Raw genomic sequence first — 17,996 nt, 5'->3', positions numbered from 1 at the left:
AAGTGTTAATTAAGCCACAAGCAGTGGTCCAAGGATATATAGGTAGTTCAACTATAGTTTTCTACATTTCTTAAAGCCCAAGTTAATCCCAGATGTATCATCTCGAGATTTCTCTTGCAACATAATATTCAAAAGTTATGTGACTCTCTATAAAATAGATATTGTAATGTTTTATTGATTTTGTCTAATGAGATGATCAGATTTATTATATATATTGATCCTAGATTTTTCGGATTTCTATCTTTTTTTTCAAATTCCTGCAAGATAAGCTTTTTCAAAAAGTTATACAACTGTTATAATTGAGTTAAGAAGCATAGATAAAATAAAAATTATTTACAAAATTAACAGAAAATATTTATAGTATAGAATATGAGCTTTAGTTATATGTCATGTTTTTTTTTTTAGGTTTTCAGTTATAGATTACGTTGCACGATTCATATTTTTCTATTTAGTATAATTCAAATTTGACATATAAGAATAAAATTATATAATTTGATTATTCCAATTAAAATATATGGCGTAAGATGCATGATGAAATAAAAAATAAAGAGTAAATGGATGAGTAAAACACATGCACATTTGATTTGATCAAAGTATCTACCATATATACAATTTGTATTTAATGACAACTAGTAATTCCACCATGAAAAATATAGATGGTTCGACCATGGCTACAAGAGAGAGTAATTAACACCTCATGGTCTCCAGGGGAGCTTTGATGAGTCTTTTTGCTGAAACTCTCAATGGATTTTGAGCGTAAGATTTCTTCTTTGTTTGTTCTTCTGATAGCAACAGTGTTTTCAGGACACTCTCCATTCTTGTGCCACACCTGAGTTATAGCCTTTGCATTTTTCTTGGTGTTTGTAGAATGATTACCTTTTGGGATAAAACTCGGTCTCATCTACGTGCAAAAATTTCCCGTTTCAACATGATCATGAATAAACAAAAGAGAGACCATAAACGAAGAGCAGACTTGGATTGTATGGTTTTTAAGCAGAGGATGATCCAAAGCTGGTTGACTAGTAATTGGGACACAATCTATTATGTCTCCATCTTCACTCTGTAAGAATTAAATCCAAGAATTAATTAATTAGTCTCTCAAATATTTTGTCCACAAATTCCCAAAGCATGGAGTTATATATGCATGCATATGGAATTGTATAAAACACCTTAATGGATTTAACCGCAGGTTTGTTGAGCCGCTTCAAAAGATTTTGTACTTCGATTTCCCAGTGATCAGGGAGCTCTTTTCCATAGACGCAAGGAGATATTATACCACTATCACCATCAGAGACGACACTGCGAATCCAGCCATTCCTACCATGGTTAATTATAATCCTTAGAAAGATGTTTAGTTAGTATTATTTGGAGTATAATTTTTTATCAACTACACTTTGGAATTTATAGGAGCAGATTGCTCATATATTCTATAAACTAAGAAATTAGTGCTTGAATGACCTTATCCTCTTGTGATAAATTTTGTAAGTGGTTATAGCAGTAATAACACCATGGAATGGAAATCAGTGAAAATTGACCCATGACTTAAACATCACCCAATCTTGTGATGAAACGCGTTACTAGGGAAAGAAAAATTAATCCAAGTGCATCATATATCATGTATAAATTAAGAAATTAGTGCTGAAAGAATTTATCATTTTCGGATCCGTATCATGACAATTTACAAGAACGTGTAATTTGGGCAAGAAAATTGGTCTGATGTGAGCAGCTTTTAAACAAATATTTTTTGTGCGCTAAACTTCTTTAAATCTCTAAGACTCTCACTCGGTGAAAGGTGATCATCAATCAAGTTTTAGCAATAAATAACTGAAATGAAATTCAAAACCAAGGGAATAATGGGAAGCCTGACTATGAATGATCGAAAGCCCGTTAATTGGTGGTTCGAACACAATCTTTTATTTTTTTCCGTTTGGAAGCTTCCCATTGAAAATTAAGCCATAAAATTAGATTATTTTTTTAGATTTATAATCATCGGATATCCCATTATCCCCTTGGTTTTTTTCATTTGTTTTTCTTTTTTGAATCGAATGTTAAATTAATTCAAACAAAGAAATTTTTTAGAGTCGATTATGCATTGCAAGCCAAGATATGCAAGCTAATTTTCGAGTTGTGTATGAGAACCAAATCCCGTTCCACCAGACTTTTATGGGATGTGCTTCTCGGATATGATGCCACGTATCTTTAGAACTAAAAAGCGGTTTGAAATTTGTCGTCCTTTCGTCTCCACAAAACCACATCATCACCGTTTAGGTCCTTTTGCCGTTGAGTGTCAATTAACTCTTCTATAATGTTGAGAGTTTCCACTTGATGTCGTCTTCTTATTTATTTCTACAAACTTGATTTATAAACAGAGGACTGGAACAAACATAAATGTTCTTTATTATAAACTATATATGAAACCTTACACATAGATAAAGACACTTAACTATAATTAAAGATAGGATCAAACATAGATTCGAAATCTCAAAAGCTTCTTTGAACACACAGATCAGATCAAGGGCACATAGCGTTCTGACCAGGACCACCATAGAAGAAATGAGTACCAAAGGGAGTTCCACCATTTCCTGCTACAACGTTGTAACAATTACGATTATCAGCAACGGAGTAAAGTCCTTATGGTTCTCTCAGAGCATTTGTCCCATCAACTATCATAATATTTCGTACATTGCTCGCTTTCTTAAACCCTTCCTCTGCAAAATGCCCACTTCCCATATCGGTGGTTGTGTGTGTCTTACTGGTTTGCGTGAAGATTTCGCCTCCCCATTCAACTTTTATAGCTCCATCTCCTAGAGAATTGAACAACGAGCCGGGCCAGTACCCGATAATGTCATTGTCATTTATCTTTAGCCACCAGTTTCCTGTTTTTTGGTCCTGATGATCGCAAAAGTATCCATTTCATGTTGATGAAGAGTTAGAAAACAAGATTGCCTCTAATATATTACATACTGTTAAGAAAGGACTTTTCCACTAAATTTTAATTATGAGTTATTTGCGTGTAAAATAAATATATAATAATATATTAACAAAGGTTATTTTCACTGGCTTGACTTTTCCTTTAGTAAAGGATATGAGATTTTGTTTTGCTAATTTAAATTGGATTTAGTGGAGGGACTTTATTTACGGTTTTAAGTGAGCAAAATACAGATGGAAACATTTGGAAATTATAATAGATTCATAAAGTAGATGTAAACTATACGATTAGATCGTTGGTATAATTTTAACTGGTCTTTAATCTTATGAATCTGCCTACTGGTGACTTGTTAAGGTGGATAAAGGAATTACGGTATTATTACCTTCCATATAAGTAGGTTGAGACTTAGTTGAGCTCCGTCGTATTCTGACACGGTATTGTAGGATCCACCTACAGAGTACTGGTTGTTCGTCTGAACAAAACCGCCGCACAGGAGATTGTAGCATCCTGTCTTTTGGTATCCATCGCTCTAATCATAATATCATATATATAAGCATGAACTTTCATTAGTAAAGAAGGAATCTTAATTTACAAGATAAAACATATTTTGAAGTGAAAATAAATGTGGTTTCGGATTCTCAACACGTCGAATAGAAACAAACTTGTCTATTTTGAAGTGACTGTGTTTAATTAGGGTGGAAAAATGGGAACTTACGGTCCAATAAACAAATAATCTAGGATTATTATCACCGTACATTCCTGGATAAACCTATAAATTAAGACAAACAAATTCAGGTTGTGTTAATTATGATGTCCTGCATATGAACAAGACGTCATTATATTAAGGGTGGAAGTCCAAACCTGCCAACCAGCTTCAATAGTGTTACGACTAGTGCCTACTCCAGATACGAGCCAAGTCTGTGACAAGCTGAATTCGCTGGGATCTGCTACATTTGGTTTCCAGATATTTATCGAGGCTTTTGTCCCGTAAAATTTTCCGTTTCTCACACCCATGAACGCGTACTAAACCAGGGAAAGTCGTGTGATTAGGATTCGACACATAATATATATTGTAAATATGTGATAGCGAAAAGGGTTATATTGCATATTACTTTTAATTTTGTAAGATTAATCTGCAATTTTTGAATGTGAATGGTATTTTTGCACACATAAATTAATTTCTATTAATATAAAAAACGTACCTAATTTTTTTTTTTTATTATCATTTTTAATCATTTGTTACTCAAAAATACTACTAGAATGAGTTTTGTTCCGAAAATATTATTACTTGTTTTTTTATATTTTTCTTAAACAACTCTAAACCCTAAATACAAAATAGTAAATCTAAACTTTTAAATTATGATCCCTTAAAATTATTTTTAGTGTGTGTGGTATTTTTGGACTAAAAAGTATATATATACTGGTATTTGAAAAAAAATAGTGATTATACTTTTGGAACAAAAACTAATTAGTTTTTTTTGGGTAGGAACAAAAACTAATTAGTTAAGTGGTATCTTAGAGTATTACTTTTAAATATCATATATTCAATCTAATATCCAAATTTTGGAGATACTTAAACCTCGAATGTCTGGGTAGCTTTAAAACGGACTTAAGTCAGTAAAATACATATCAGAAGTATGTCAATTAGAGCGAATCACATATATTTCGCGTCCACCCTTTAGTATAACTAATCTAGAAAAGAGTATTTGAAAAAGAGCAACACATACCTCATGGTGATAATTTGGACTAGAGGATGTATCTTCAGGACTGTATTGATGATTCTTTTTCCCGAATCTTTCAAGGGATTTTGCTCGTAAGATATCTTCTTTTTTTGTTCTTCTTATCGGGATTGTTTTTTCTGGGCACTCTCCATCTTTGTGCCACACTTGAGTAGCCTTTGTCTTCTTCTTCATGTACGTAGAGTCACCTTCCCCTTCTGGGACAAAACTTGGTTTTACCTACGTGAGAAGACTTCCTGTTTTAACACGGTCATGTATGTGTAAACAAAACAGAGATTGTAAATGATAGCAAACCTGAATGGTGTGATTTTTAAGCAAAGGATGATCAAAAGCGGGTTGGCTAGTTATTGGAACACAGTCAATTATATCGCCGTCTTCACTCTGTAAGAAAGATTAAAGCAAAACAGTTAGTCTCAAAAAAAAATTGTGCGCGAATTTATTCAAAGCATGAAGTATATGCATGCATATGGAATTTGTATAAGATGATACCTTAATGGATTTAAGAGCTGGCTTGTTAAGCTGCTTCAAAAATCTTTGTACTTTAACTTCCCGGTGGTGAGAGAACTCTTTTCCATCAGCGCAAGTAGCGATTATCAGTGACGTTACCATCAGAGCTACCGCAAAACTGGCCACTCCCATCATGTTAACAAACTATTTAACAGTGTTATTAAGAACTCTTTTAGATAGCACTCTTTGGATTTCTATAAAATTTTATCAACTACTCTTTGTAATTTATAGGTGTAGATTAAGAGTTGACTCATGACTTTATCATATATTCTAAAAGTTAAGAAACTAGAGCTAAAAGACTTTATCATTTTGAGGTAGATTTTCAGTGGTTACAATAACTACACCATGATAAATCAATCAAATTGACTCATGCCTTAAAACATCACCCCATCTTGTGATGAAACGCGTTATTTTCAAGGACATAGTTTCCAATCATGAAAATTCAAAAGAAAGTATAACATACGTTCTGACCTATTCAAATTTTGGGAACTTAACGTCATCGTGGAAATAAGATTTTATGTGAAGATATGACGTCATAATTTGAGATAAAAGATTTTTTTTTGTTTATAACAAAACAGTATTCTGAAAAACATTAATTGACAATACAAAAGAAAAGACATTTTAACGAAATTTTAAGGATATAAAGGAAACCTAAGGTTACGAAACATCACAAAACGAAAAAAGGTGCAAAACAAATCCAATATTAAATCTCGCCTTTGGCGGAAAAAGAATGGAAAATGCCCGCTTTTGACTCGAGTCACTCGAACAATTTTCTTGCCCAAATGACACACTGATTAGATGCTGTTTAAGTCATGGGTCAATCTTCTACATTAGTTTTTCTAAATTCGTTCACATGCATTTATTCGTAAACAGAAAATATTGAAGGGGAAACTAGATGATCGATCACCCATGTAAATATCATCTACAATTAAAATACTAGACTATCTAAATCGAATATACATTTTTATAGTAATGAAATTTTTATAAAAAAAAATTTGGTTTACAGATTTTAAATCATATGTAACGTAAAAGTTGTAATCTTAATTAAACTTGGGCAAAAAAAATTTCAAGTGACTTGGCTAGAGGCGGACAACGAACATGATAAATAATTTACAAGTAACTTACAGGCGACATACGTCTGTGTAAAATAAAGGCGAGACGTTAAGAACTTGAACATGGTAAATTAACAATGAACAAAAACTACAAAACATCAGAAAAAGGAAAACAACTGTCTTCGGAAATGTCCCTTAAGGCGCTAATAAACCGAGAAACGAAACACAAGTAGGAGATCCACAAAACCAGAAGAAAAAAAAAAACAGAGAGGTTCAAACTTCATCACCTAACCAATTCCGCTTCAGCTTTGGACCGGTAGGCCCTTCCTCTCCAAAAACTTCATTAGGCAATCCTTTAATCGCACTCCTAAACGTATTCTTAAGACTCTCCCCAACCATAATCTTTTCCACACCTCTAATCTCATTTTCATGACCATAATCAATCTTTGGTCCCCAATGTCTCATATAATTCAACCAAGCCGGCTCCTCCACTTCTCCTCTCATATACTCTGCTGCAACAACCCTGAACCTAACCGCCGTATCAATTACTTTTTCACTCTTTCCAGTATCGTTCCTGATCCCCACATTGTCTTTGCCTTGCAACACAAGTCCCGGTTTTGAGTACATTGCATGTCCATTCAAAGAAGCATAAGCCACCGGTTTGTTTCTTCCGCCTTGAAACTCGATCTCCGAAGCATCTGTCCAGCTTCCTCCGCTGTGTTGCGACAGATACATCCTATATAGCTTGCCATTGAAGTTACTTATTCGGAGAGTGAAATGTTCCCAGTCTCCAATGTGTTCGCCGATTTTCCCCAACGGGATTGTAGCGGCCTTGAGCTTGGCTCGTGACGGGCCGTTGAACGGATAAAATATCCACACGGCTATGTCTGTGAAGGTTCCACCGAAAACAGGTTTTATGTGCAGATACACTTCCATGCTCTGCAAATCACCACCTTGAACTCGTTTCCTTGCGTCAGAAGCAACAGGTAGGTCTAACCAGTAGAGACCATCGTTGGATTCACCTTGGGGAAGGTTTAAACCGTTTGGTTCGACTGGAACTGGGTTTGATTCATCGTCTTTCTTGTAAAGCAAGGCACCGTTGCTGAAGAACCAGTTGACAGATGATGGGAGATACTTCTCATCTTTGTGGAAATAGATCCAAGGGGCGTAAGCTTGAAACAGAGCATCGATCTGGGGCTTGCTTGGCATGCAAGAAAAATCGAATTTGTTGTTTTTCAGACAATGTAAGGTCGGAGTTGGAGAGTTTGAGAAGAACGTGCCAATGCAGACTCCAGAGGCTTGTGTTCCTCTGTTAACAGGTTTAGAACTCGAAATGCTAAACCCATTAGTTTCCCATATCAGAGCGTCAGACTCCGATTGATCTGTCAAATCGGAACGGACACAACGGATCTTATCTAGAGGAGGTTTCTCACCTGAGGTTGCAACGACTAGACCCACTGCATTGTAACCATCAGGAGGTACAGGCTGCCAAAAGAATCCAGTTTCAACCCCGTTGTTCTCTACCTTTGTAGATTTGCCGCTCCAAAGAAGAAGAAAATCCACCGGGGGTCTCAAAGAGTCGCCGGAGAGGTCTTTTCCGACAAGTGTCCTTCCGAAAAGCTTGCGGTTATTAGGTTGAGCGTAGAACCCGAGAATCGTAAAGCCTTCTGGTATTGAAGACGGCTCAAAGAAAGTGGCTCCGAGATTATCTTGTCCTCCTTCGTATACAGTCCATACTTTGTTAAATATTTCTACTTGGAAAACTTCAAGACCTCCCAAATCGATTCTCCCTTGCCCAAATCCTTCTCCTGTAAAATCAAAACAAAAATTCATACACATCAAAAAAAAAAAACAGAGCTGAAACAGAGGAAAAACAACAAGTAAAAATCTAAACAAGAACCTGGAGGCCAAGATGGTAATGGAGAAGGAAGATTGAAGGTAGAATCAATCGGCAAAGAAGGTGTTGAACTTTGAGCAGAGGATTTGTTACCCATTTTGATATTCACGAATTCAAAATCAAAGACAAATAGTGACTTTTTATGATTAGTGTTGTGGTGTGGTAAAGACAGAATTAAAGGGAAATGGGGACAGAATCAATATAATTGGTCGAGTTAGATCAACCACATACACAAAAATTCAAAGATTTGGTATTATCTAAATAGAAACTCAGCACATGTCTAGTATTTATTGTGAAACGAAAAGTCATCGCAAATCACTGTTATGTTGTGTGGCCTTTGATTCGATCATCATAGTTTGTTCTAGAATTTTAGCCATGTTTTGCACGTCTAACCATTACGTATGTTACTTCTCTTGGGTTTGTTTTTCTTTTTTTGTTCCAAGATCTCTTTGGATTTTTTTCCCCTGTGAATTGTTTGTTATGAATAATATCATCATGGCAAAACATTGTGTATATATAGGTAATAGGTCACATAATACACATTTAAGCTCTACAATTATATACTCCACGTTTAATATGTCCATGTTTTTTTCTCAGAAATATATGTCCACGTTTGTTTATATAAATCACATCTATACAATTTGAAAATAATACATCTAATTCTTTATAGTTTTGTTTTTAACGGATTCATGCGTTATATTTTTTAACTAGATTTTAACCCGCGGTACACCGCAGGATGATTTAATTTTAAAGTTAGTATAAAAATATTTTGTAAATTGTATCTCCTTACAACATATTTATTTATATTATAGTTTATAATTGTTATTAAGTAACGGTATACCACGAGTCCACGAGATAATTATTAATAAACAGAGGATTTAACCCGTATTAAAGTGGTATATAAATATTGATTCAAATTCGTCCGCCATATAAATCATTTCCGAAATATAACATGTTCCGTAATTTCTTAATCCGTCCGTGATTTGTTTTTATTTTCAAATTTAATGATTATTTATTATATATAAAAGTTTACAAATCATATCATCCTGTAAGACCACGGGACATTATACAACGGGACAATTTTTGGTTTTATACAATCTTTTCTAAATGAGACTGATTTAATATGTCTAATATTTGTGGTCTTAAAAAAAAGGATTTAATCTGTATTGAAGCGGCGGATTAATGATATTTTAATCTTTTTATTATTGTTGATTCAAAAACCCGTCCCGCCAAACCCGTCCGGTAAAAAAACTCATTTATTTTATTATTGTTCTTATTTATGATATGATTCTAAATCATTGTCTAAATATTTTAATCGATGTAGAACGTTGAACACACATTTTCGTCAATTGGATAATATATGTCCGTTTTTTAAATTTCGAATCACAGTATATGCTGAAAAAAACTTGATTTTTTTTTCTACTTTATGTATTATATGATGATTCAAAATAGTAAAAAACAAATCAAACAAAGATGATAGGAGAATCATAATTATAAATCTTAATCAAATCTTCTAAATATCTAAATTATTAAATATGAAATATCCGGTGTATGAGTTGGGTTAAATATAACCCGACCCAACAAATTTTTTGTGAAGGAATTTTAAAAACGGGTCGAGTATCCGATATATCCGAAAACATTTTTACCCACCCGTCACCAAAGTGTTGCAAAAATACTAGTATAGATATTTTTTTTTTTGGTAAGAGAGGGGAGACTAGTCTCCCATTTTATTAAGAAAAAATAAAAAATTACACACGAATTCGTCTCGGGCGCGCAGACCCAATCAAGTCATCGCTAAACAAAGAATCAACAACAACCGGAACAGTATCAAAAGCATGAAAGCCAATAGGCAAAGTAAACGCATAGTTCGCTAACCCATCCGCAAGACGGTTAGCCTCCCTATACACATGTGAAAAACGGACTATCCAGTCCTTCGTGACAAAGCCATGGCACAAGCGTACCAGGAACGACAGCGGATGCCTCTCACTCACCCCCGTCCGTAAGAATCCAACAACCAGCTCCGAATCTACTTCCACCTCTAACCGTCTTATTCCTCGCTCCCAAGCAATATAAAGACCATAATATACTCCCCACAATTCCGCCAAAGGGGCCGTACACCGCCCAATATTGAGAGCGAAGCCTCCCCGCCAAACTCCATCTCCATCTCGTAGCACCCCTCCCGCCGTTGCCAGTCGCGGATTCCCTCGTGATGCACCATCCGTGTTCAATTTGAACCAACTTTCCGATGGCGCCACCCAACCTACCATAGATTCAATCCTGCTGACTTGCGGCTTAGCCATCATCTTCTTTACACTAGCCAAGGTGACCTCTTGTGCTTTATACTTAATAAACCTTGTTCTATCCCGGCATTTTCCATTATTCCCAAACACATTAACACATCGCCATTTCCAGCTCCACCAAACTGCCATAGCAAACATCGTGGACCAAGTGCTGTCAAAAGCTTTACCCTCATCCCCAAGATTATCAAAAACCCATTCAAGGACCGATTGCTCAAAGAAAGTATTTCTTCGCCGCCTAGGTACTATCCTCTCCCAGATTCCCCGCATTGCTTGACAATCTCTAAGAATGTGTATGATAGATTCACTTCCTGCCTTGCAAACCTGGCATAGATCTGAAGTACTTAAGTGTCGTCTATACCCAGTGCCGGCCCTTAGCATAAGCAAGGGAAGCGGCTGCTTAGGGCCTCCACTTGATATTATATTGTCTCACATTTTTGTAAGTAAATGTTTGTGTATTTTGTATGGTATTTCTCAAGTTTTTCTTAAGTATTGAATTTAACTATGTAATTCTCTAAAAAATCATGTGAGTTTAATGTTATTTGTTTCTTTACTGAAGTACGTGTAGATGTATGAAGTGGTTTAAACAAAAGAAACTTACAAATTTGTCGTGTAATCATAAAAACATATACATATATACAGTTTTAGCAATCATAATATATAGTTAGCATCTCTTAATCATTCCTAACAACCAAATTATACAGCTAAATTTGACAAAATGGAATGATTATTTTCTAGAAATTTTTTAAAAGTAAATTTTGGTCGACAATGTTTTTTTTCGCTTAGGGCACTCAAAATGTTTGGACCGGCACTGTCTATACCTCTCCGTGTTCGTCATCAGGGCCTGGTTACCAACAAGCCAGAGAAAAATCCTCACTCTCTCCGGCGCGACTAGCTTCCAAACTCGGCCATAAAACGCAGCCAAGTTAGATCGTGGTGCATCATCTCTTACCAACATTGCATAAGCGGTCTTAGCAGAGAACTCTCCGTCATCACTCTCTCCCCAAGCTAGACGATCCCGAGACCCAGTCACCTTGTCTAGCACCACGGAGAATAGCTCAAGCCTCACACCCTCCGGTACATGCGGCGCAATTCTATCCATCCTCCACCCTCTACCATCCTGCCATAAGTCTCTGGCCAGCACCGTGTCTGCTCCGTGTGGCAAGGAAACAGAGCCACCTTCACTCAGAAATTTGTTTCCCAGCCATTTATCCTTCCAAAAACGAACCTGGCTGCCATCCCCTAACACCCACTTAGTGCCTGGTATCACAACTTCCCTCAGCCCCGTCGTTATACTTCGCCAAGTTGACGACCAAGAGCTCTTCGCCACCAACCAGGACGCGTCTCTAACATCACCCACTCTGTACTTCTTTCGTAACACCCGTGCCCAAAGGCTGCTGTCATCATGAATTAGTCGCCACCCAAGCTTCGCTATCAGTGCCCTATTTGTGTCCTTCGTCGTTCTTATACCCAGTCCTCCCTCTGACTTAGCCTTCGTGACTCTACTCCACGAAATCAGGTGCTGCTTTTTATGTTCCGGTGAGCTTCCCCACACAAAAGAGCGAGACACTTGTTCCAATTTCTCCAAAATTGATATTGGCAAACAGATTGTACTCATAGAATGAACAGGGATCGAAGTCAAGACTGCTTTGGTCAATGTAACTCGTCCTGCCAGACTCAAAAAACGGCCCTTCCATCCCGATAATCGCGAGGTCATCTTCTCTAACACCTCCCCAAACGTATCTTTATTAATTCGCTTTTTCAGAACTGGCATTCCCAGGTATTTGCCAAGATATTTATAGTGACTAATGAGTAATGATAATATTAATTAGCCATTGATAATATTCTACCGTCCAAACGATTCCTCAAGTGGTCAAAGAATAACGAACATGGTTTAATTTACATTTATTAAACGTGCAATGTTCTTACATTTATTTATTTTTCGAATTTTATCTAAAACAGATGTATTTAGTTAACAATCAATATATACGTCTTTATTATTCTCGAGTTATTTCAGTTTCACTATCGACAGACTGTTGTTGATAGATTTTTTTTAAAAAAACAAATCAAATTAAAGAATCATCTCTAATGACGTGGATTTTTTTCTTAAATGACTATTCTTATTCAAATACAGACATCTATGTGAAAATATCAAAAGCTTTGAACACACACATATCAAATCAAGGACATTTAACGTTTCGACCAGGACCACCATAGAAGAAATGAGTCCCCGAAGAGGTTCCACCATTTCCTATCTTAACATTGTAACAGTTATGTTTATCAGCGAACAAGTAAAGTCCTTGTGGTTCTCTAAGAGTATTGGTTCCATCAACTATCTTAAGATTTCTGAATTCTGACATAGCTTGCTTTCTTAAAACCTTCGTCTGCAAAATGCCCACTTCCCATATCTGTGGTTGTGTGTCTCCCACCGGTCTTCGAGTTAATGATTTCGCCTCCCCATTCAACTCTGGTAGCTTCTCTTCCTAGAGAACTGAACAACGAGCCTGGCCAGTACCCAATAATGTCCTTTTCATTGACCCTAAGCCACCAGTTTCTGTAAGATGAGCGTGAATTGATTCATTAGGAGAAATGATTTACAACATATATAGTAATTAGACTATGGTTTAAACTTATACTAATTACAATAAGATCCTTAATATTTACAACTCCTTATACACCCCCTCAAGATGGAGGGAGTTCTTGCACTCCAATCTTGCAATTTAGTTCGGTGAAGCGTGGCCGTGGAAGTGGTTTCGTCAATGCATCGGCGAGCTGATCCAACTCAAAACCAATTGGCAATGAGTGGAGTGGCCCATATCCCTTATATATTATTTAGGATCCCTTCCAACTTCCGATGTGGGATATTATGTCCTAATACGCCCCCTCGAGATGATGGCTCTTTGGCCATTAATCTCGAAATGTTCGGGCTTAGATCGACGGCATCAATTTTGGGCCTCGTCGATGATTGGACCATCTTTGGGTCGGATCGGGTTGGACATGTGTGGATCTGGCTCTGCTACCATATTAGAATATGGGCTTCCAACTCAAAACCAATTGGCAATGAGTGGAGTGGCCCATATCCCTTATATATTACTTAGGATCCCTTCCAACTTCCGATGTGGGACATTATGTCCTAATAGTTTCCTGTTTTTCGGTCCTAATGATTGCAAATTATCCATTCCGGGGTTAAATGGAGAGGTAACTTGAGGGAAAAGGTATGTACCCAAGTCCCATAAATTTTCCATTCCTCACACCCATCAAGGTGTACTAAAGGCACTCCAAAAGAAATGAAAAGTGTAAGCCACAAGACATTAACAATAATACATGTGTGTGTGTGTGCATGTAGTTGTACCTGATGACCTAATGTTGGATCAAAGGTTGTAGTTCGTGGGATGCTTTGATGTGACTTTCTCCCAAAACTCCTGATGGATTTTGGTCTTAAAAGATCTTCTTTCTTTGTTCTTCTGATTGGAACAGTGTTTTTGGGACACTCTCCAGTCTTGTGCCAAACCTGAGTTATAGCCTTTGCCTCTTTCTTGGTGTATGTAGAATCACTTACCGGGTAGAAACTCGGTCTCATCTGTATGTGTAAACTTTGCGTCATAATTGATTCAAAAATCATGTTTTCAAACAATAGAGAGACTGGGAGTGAAACCAAACCTGGATGGTATGGTTTTTAAGTAAAGGATGATCAAAAGCCGGTTGATTAGTGATAGGAACACAATCTATTACATCTCCATCTTCACTCTATAAGAAAAGATTAATTAGAATCCTTTAGAAACCATCTCTATAAAAAGTACTTTCTTTTTGTCATGAAATTTGCATATGAAATTTATATAAGATATACCTTAATGGATTTAACAGTAGGCTTGTTGAACCGTTTCAAATGTCGAAGTACTTTAATTTCGCGGTGATCAAAGAACTCGTTTCCATCAACACAAATGACGAATATCACTGCTGTCACCATCACAGCTACTATGAAACCGGTCATTCTCATGGTAATACAGTTCTTAGCAAAACTTTAAGACAGTATTCATTGGACTTTATAGGAGTAGATTGCTTATGTTTCATAAATTATTATTTTTTTCTTAACTGGTCTTCTCAACTCCTATATATTAATACCCAAAATTTTCACTGTGAATATTTAGGTAGGTTAGTGCTTATATAAAATGTTTGCCAAATCGTTGACTGAAGTTTTATAATGCAACTCCATATCTTTAGTTTTTACCAGTCACATTATTATTTCACAAAATCTAGATTTGAATCCATAAAATTCAGGTTCGAGTCTTAGCTAAATAAACCTTGTATACATGCATGCATAGCTTTGATTAACCGGCCAGATAATTCTTGCGAAAATATAAAATGACATTTGACCAAACGATGTATGATTAATCTAAGTGAACTGCAGATTATATATTATGTAACCTCGTCTTCGACGTTATCTATACAAATAAATTATCTGTGACAAGAAGAATATAAATCAATTATCATTCTAATAAAATTAAAATATCATTTGTTAGTCTGTCATGAACCATTCCGTCTGAGGTGACGAACTTGAAAATTGCATCAGTTCATTATTAAATTTCGAGATTAATTTCTAATATGGTCGGTACACTCTTTTATTGAACTTTCTTTTGGCACCATTGAATATTACATTAATTATAATTCTCTTACTATGTTAACTTGATTATGCTTTTATGATTGAAAACTCGTCAACGCGATCAAAGTCAACTCTCTTGTGGCTTCTGGCCCAAAAAATTTCGTTGACTTTAACAGTGGCCAGGAAAGATAGATCTGTAGTTCAACATAGATTTAGTTTGAAATTATCTTAAGAAAAACTTTCTATATTGTAAAATTTAACTTGCTTATGGGCTACATAAAAAAGGATAAATCTTGAAAATAAAAATTGGTTTTGTTGATCATAGTTCCAATACAATGGAAGCCTGCTGATAAAAACAAAGTTTATGTTAGTCTTATATATGAAGTATCACAATAAGAATTAATAGATTTATTCATGATATTAGTTTAATGAAGATTGGCCAATAATTCAAATAGATACTGTTAAACATGAGTGATTAATGAAGATCCAAAAACCAAAAGTCCCATCTCCATGTTTTGGTATATACAGACAAAGCTATTAACACAGGTCACTGAAAACAAAGTACCACTCATACACAACAATAAATACAATATTCATTAATAATGTGATCATTTGATTTCAGTATACACATGGGACCATGTTCTTTAAAGAAATTTATCTTCTCTTCACTCCATGGAAACAGAGAAAACACTCTCAAACAAACAAACAAACAAATTCTGCAGAATTTGAATATACAATAAACCACTCTTCAAACCTGAAATTAATAATATACTTAAGAATGTGTATATATAGATTATATGTTTTTATACAATTGATTTGGAATGATCTGCAATGTGAGTAAGTCGACCAAATCTTAAGGGCAATTAGGGTTTCGACCAGGACCACCATAGTAGAAGTAACTTCCCCAAGAACCTCCATTCCCACTTTTCACATTGTAACAGTTCTCTTGATCAGTAAAGACTTGAAGATTTTCCGGGTTTCTCAGTTCATTCGATCCATCGACTACTTGAACGTTCTTGAAGTAACTTGCTTTTCCCCAACCTTCCTCTGCAAACCTCCCACTTCCCATCTGAGTGGTCGTGTGTTGTCCTTCCTCAGACTGCGAGTTAACCACTTCGCCTCCCCATTCGATCATCGATGCACTTTCTGATAAGTAAGAGAAGAGTGAAGCTGGCCAGTATCCGATTATGTATTTCTCTCCAAATTGTAACCACCAATGTCCTTCTTTTGGGTCCTGAGGAAAACAAAACTGAAAATTTTCAAACCAAAGCTAAACCAAAACCGATCAGTAGCATAAGTTTCATGCCAAACAAACCTAAATCACTAAATAGATGGTAACACATAGTTTTCAGAGATGGTAACAATTTGGATTTTTGTTGTTGGTTTACCTTCCAGATGAGTATGGTAATGTCATACTGAGAGTTTCCGTAGTTTGATAAAGGAGAGATCGATCCCCCCATTGCGATTTCCCTATTAATTTGAACAAATCCTGAGCACAGAAGATTATAGCAGCCTGTGCCTTGGTATGCATCACTCTGTTTTCACAAGGGAGAGACAAAAGAATGATTCTTCAAGAAAGCCAAACACAAAACAAAAATCAAATTTGAATATTCAGAAACTTACAGTCCAATAAGTGAAGAGTCTGGTCCGGTTATCACCATACAATTGTGGGCTGACCTGAAACACAAATCTTTGAATCAAGAACAGTTTCTTTTTCAGGAACGAATTACCGAAAACCGAAAGACCAAACATACCTGCCAACCAGCTTCAATACTATTAAGATCAGAGTTAAAATTTCCACCCAAAACCCAAATCTGAGCCAAGCTAAACTCATTAGGCATTTCGACATCAGGCTTCCATACATTTATCTTCGCTTTAGCCCCGTAGAAAATCCCATCTTCGACATACATTATCGCGTGCTAAATCAACACCATAAGATAGATAACGAGGTTAATGGACACAACAAAAATGGGTAAAAAAAAAAAACAATTCAAATGTGAAGAAAAATATTACCTGATGACCATTTTGTGTAAGGACATTAGGTGCCTCAGAAGATTTAGGTTTAGGGATACTTTTCTGATTCTTCATACCGTAATTCTCAACGGAATTCGCTCGATAAAGATCTTGCCTTCTCGTTCTTCTGATGGGAATTGTGTTCACTGGACATTTCCCATTCACATGCCAAAGCTGCTTTATAGAATTAGACTGCTGATTCTTGGTTTTTGATGAAACTTTACTCTCACTAAAAACACTTTCTGGGTTAAAACTTGGCCACATCTATAATAAACCCATTAACAAACAATGTCAAAACAACAAACCACAGAGAATAGAATCCAAACAAAAAAAACAGAGTAAACAGAACAAATTCCAAACCTGGACAGTGTGATTAATGAGCAGAGGATGAGCAAAAGCTGGTTGGTCAGTGATTGGAACACAGTCAATTATATCTCCATCTGGGCTCTGTTTAAAACTCAAAAAAAAATCAGCAAAAGAATGAAACTTTCTGGAGTTTTCTCTAATATCTATGTGAATTATACCTTAATCGATTTGAGAGCTGGCTTGTTGAGTCGTTTCAAGTGAGTACGGATTTTAAGATCGGAGAAACCATTTTCGCCGGAGACGACAGAAGGAGCAAGAATCACCACCGTCATTACCAGAGCTAAGAAGAAAATAACCCTTGTCCAGTTAGCAGCCATAGTTTAAAGAAACCCAGAAAGGTTTAAGCTTTCTTTAACAGAAAGAGAGAATTTTTTTGAGAGAAGATGAGAGGTTTTTCTTCTTTCTTTCTTTGTGTGTTGTTTTTTTTTTTAAGTATGGGATTTGGATTGAAGTGGATTGCGTTAAATTCTGGGCACTAATGACACTTTGGCAAAACCTTCATAAAAAAGGACCCGTTTTTTTAAATAGAGACAAGTGAATTTTTGGATTCTATTGCATAAGATTGGTTGCTTTCTTTTCTCTGTTCAATTTATTTT

General features: G+C 35.9%; 4 protein-coding genes across 4 annotated transcripts; all 4 read right to left on the bottom strand.

The window, feature by feature from the left end:
• Window positions 1-2,374: 2,374 nt before the first annotated feature.
• Window positions 2,375-5,413, bottom strand: LOC9316165. Its single transcript, XM_021030008.1, has 7 exons — window positions 5,158-5,413; window positions 4,963-5,049; window positions 4,657-4,887; window positions 3,791-3,952; window positions 3,645-3,698; window positions 3,312-3,458; window positions 2,375-2,889 (listed from the first exon to the last, which is right to left on the bottom strand). The coding sequence occupies exons 1-7, from the start codon at window positions 5,308-5,310 to the stop codon at window positions 2,632-2,634; spliced, it is 1,092 nt and encodes a 363-aa protein (XP_020885667.1). The 5' UTR covers window positions 5,311-5,413; the 3' UTR covers window positions 2,375-2,631.
• An 846-nt stretch (window positions 5,414-6,259) lies between these two features.
• On the bottom strand, window positions 6,260-8,420 carry LOC9316164. Its single transcript, XM_002880051.2, has 2 exons — window positions 8,128-8,420; window positions 6,260-8,035 (listed from the first exon to the last, which is right to left on the bottom strand). Exons 1-2 carry the CDS (start codon window positions 8,219-8,221, stop codon window positions 6,501-6,503), a joined length of 1,629 nt encoding a protein of 542 aa, XP_002880097.1. The 5' UTR covers window positions 8,222-8,420; the 3' UTR covers window positions 6,260-6,500.
• Window positions 8,421-13,600: 5,180 nt separating this feature from the next.
• On the bottom strand, window positions 13,601-15,519 carry LOC9316163. The gene is made up of 4 exons (XM_021029658.1): window positions 14,269-15,519; window positions 14,082-14,168; window positions 13,774-14,001; window positions 13,601-13,688 (listed from the first exon to the last, which is right to left on the bottom strand). The coding sequence occupies exons 1-4, from the start codon at window positions 14,416-14,418 to the stop codon at window positions 13,608-13,610; spliced, it is 546 nt and encodes a 181-aa protein (XP_020885317.1). The 5' UTR covers window positions 14,419-15,519; the 3' UTR covers window positions 13,601-13,607.
• A 73-nt stretch (window positions 15,520-15,592) lies between these two features.
• LOC9316162 lies at window positions 15,593-17,958 on the bottom strand. The gene is made up of 7 exons (XM_021029657.1): window positions 17,559-17,958; window positions 17,395-17,481; window positions 17,035-17,298; window positions 16,776-16,940; window positions 16,645-16,698; window positions 16,410-16,556; window positions 15,593-16,255 (listed from the first exon to the last, which is right to left on the bottom strand). Exons 1-7 carry the CDS (start codon window positions 17,715-17,717, stop codon window positions 15,875-15,877), a joined length of 1,257 nt encoding a protein of 418 aa, XP_020885316.1. The 5' UTR covers window positions 17,718-17,958; the 3' UTR covers window positions 15,593-15,874.
• Between the last annotated feature and the right edge of the window lie 38 nt (window positions 17,959-17,996).

This window comes from Arabidopsis lyrata (assembly GCF_000004255.2).
Source record: "Arabidopsis lyrata subsp. lyrata unplaced genomic scaffold ARALYscaffold_4, whole genome shotgun sequence".
NCBI lineage: Eukaryota > Viridiplantae > Streptophyta > Magnoliopsida > Brassicales > Brassicaceae > Arabidopsis > Arabidopsis lyrata.
The sequence above is the reverse complement of the archived record's forward strand: the minus strand, read 5'-3'. Positions and strand labels throughout refer to the sequence as shown.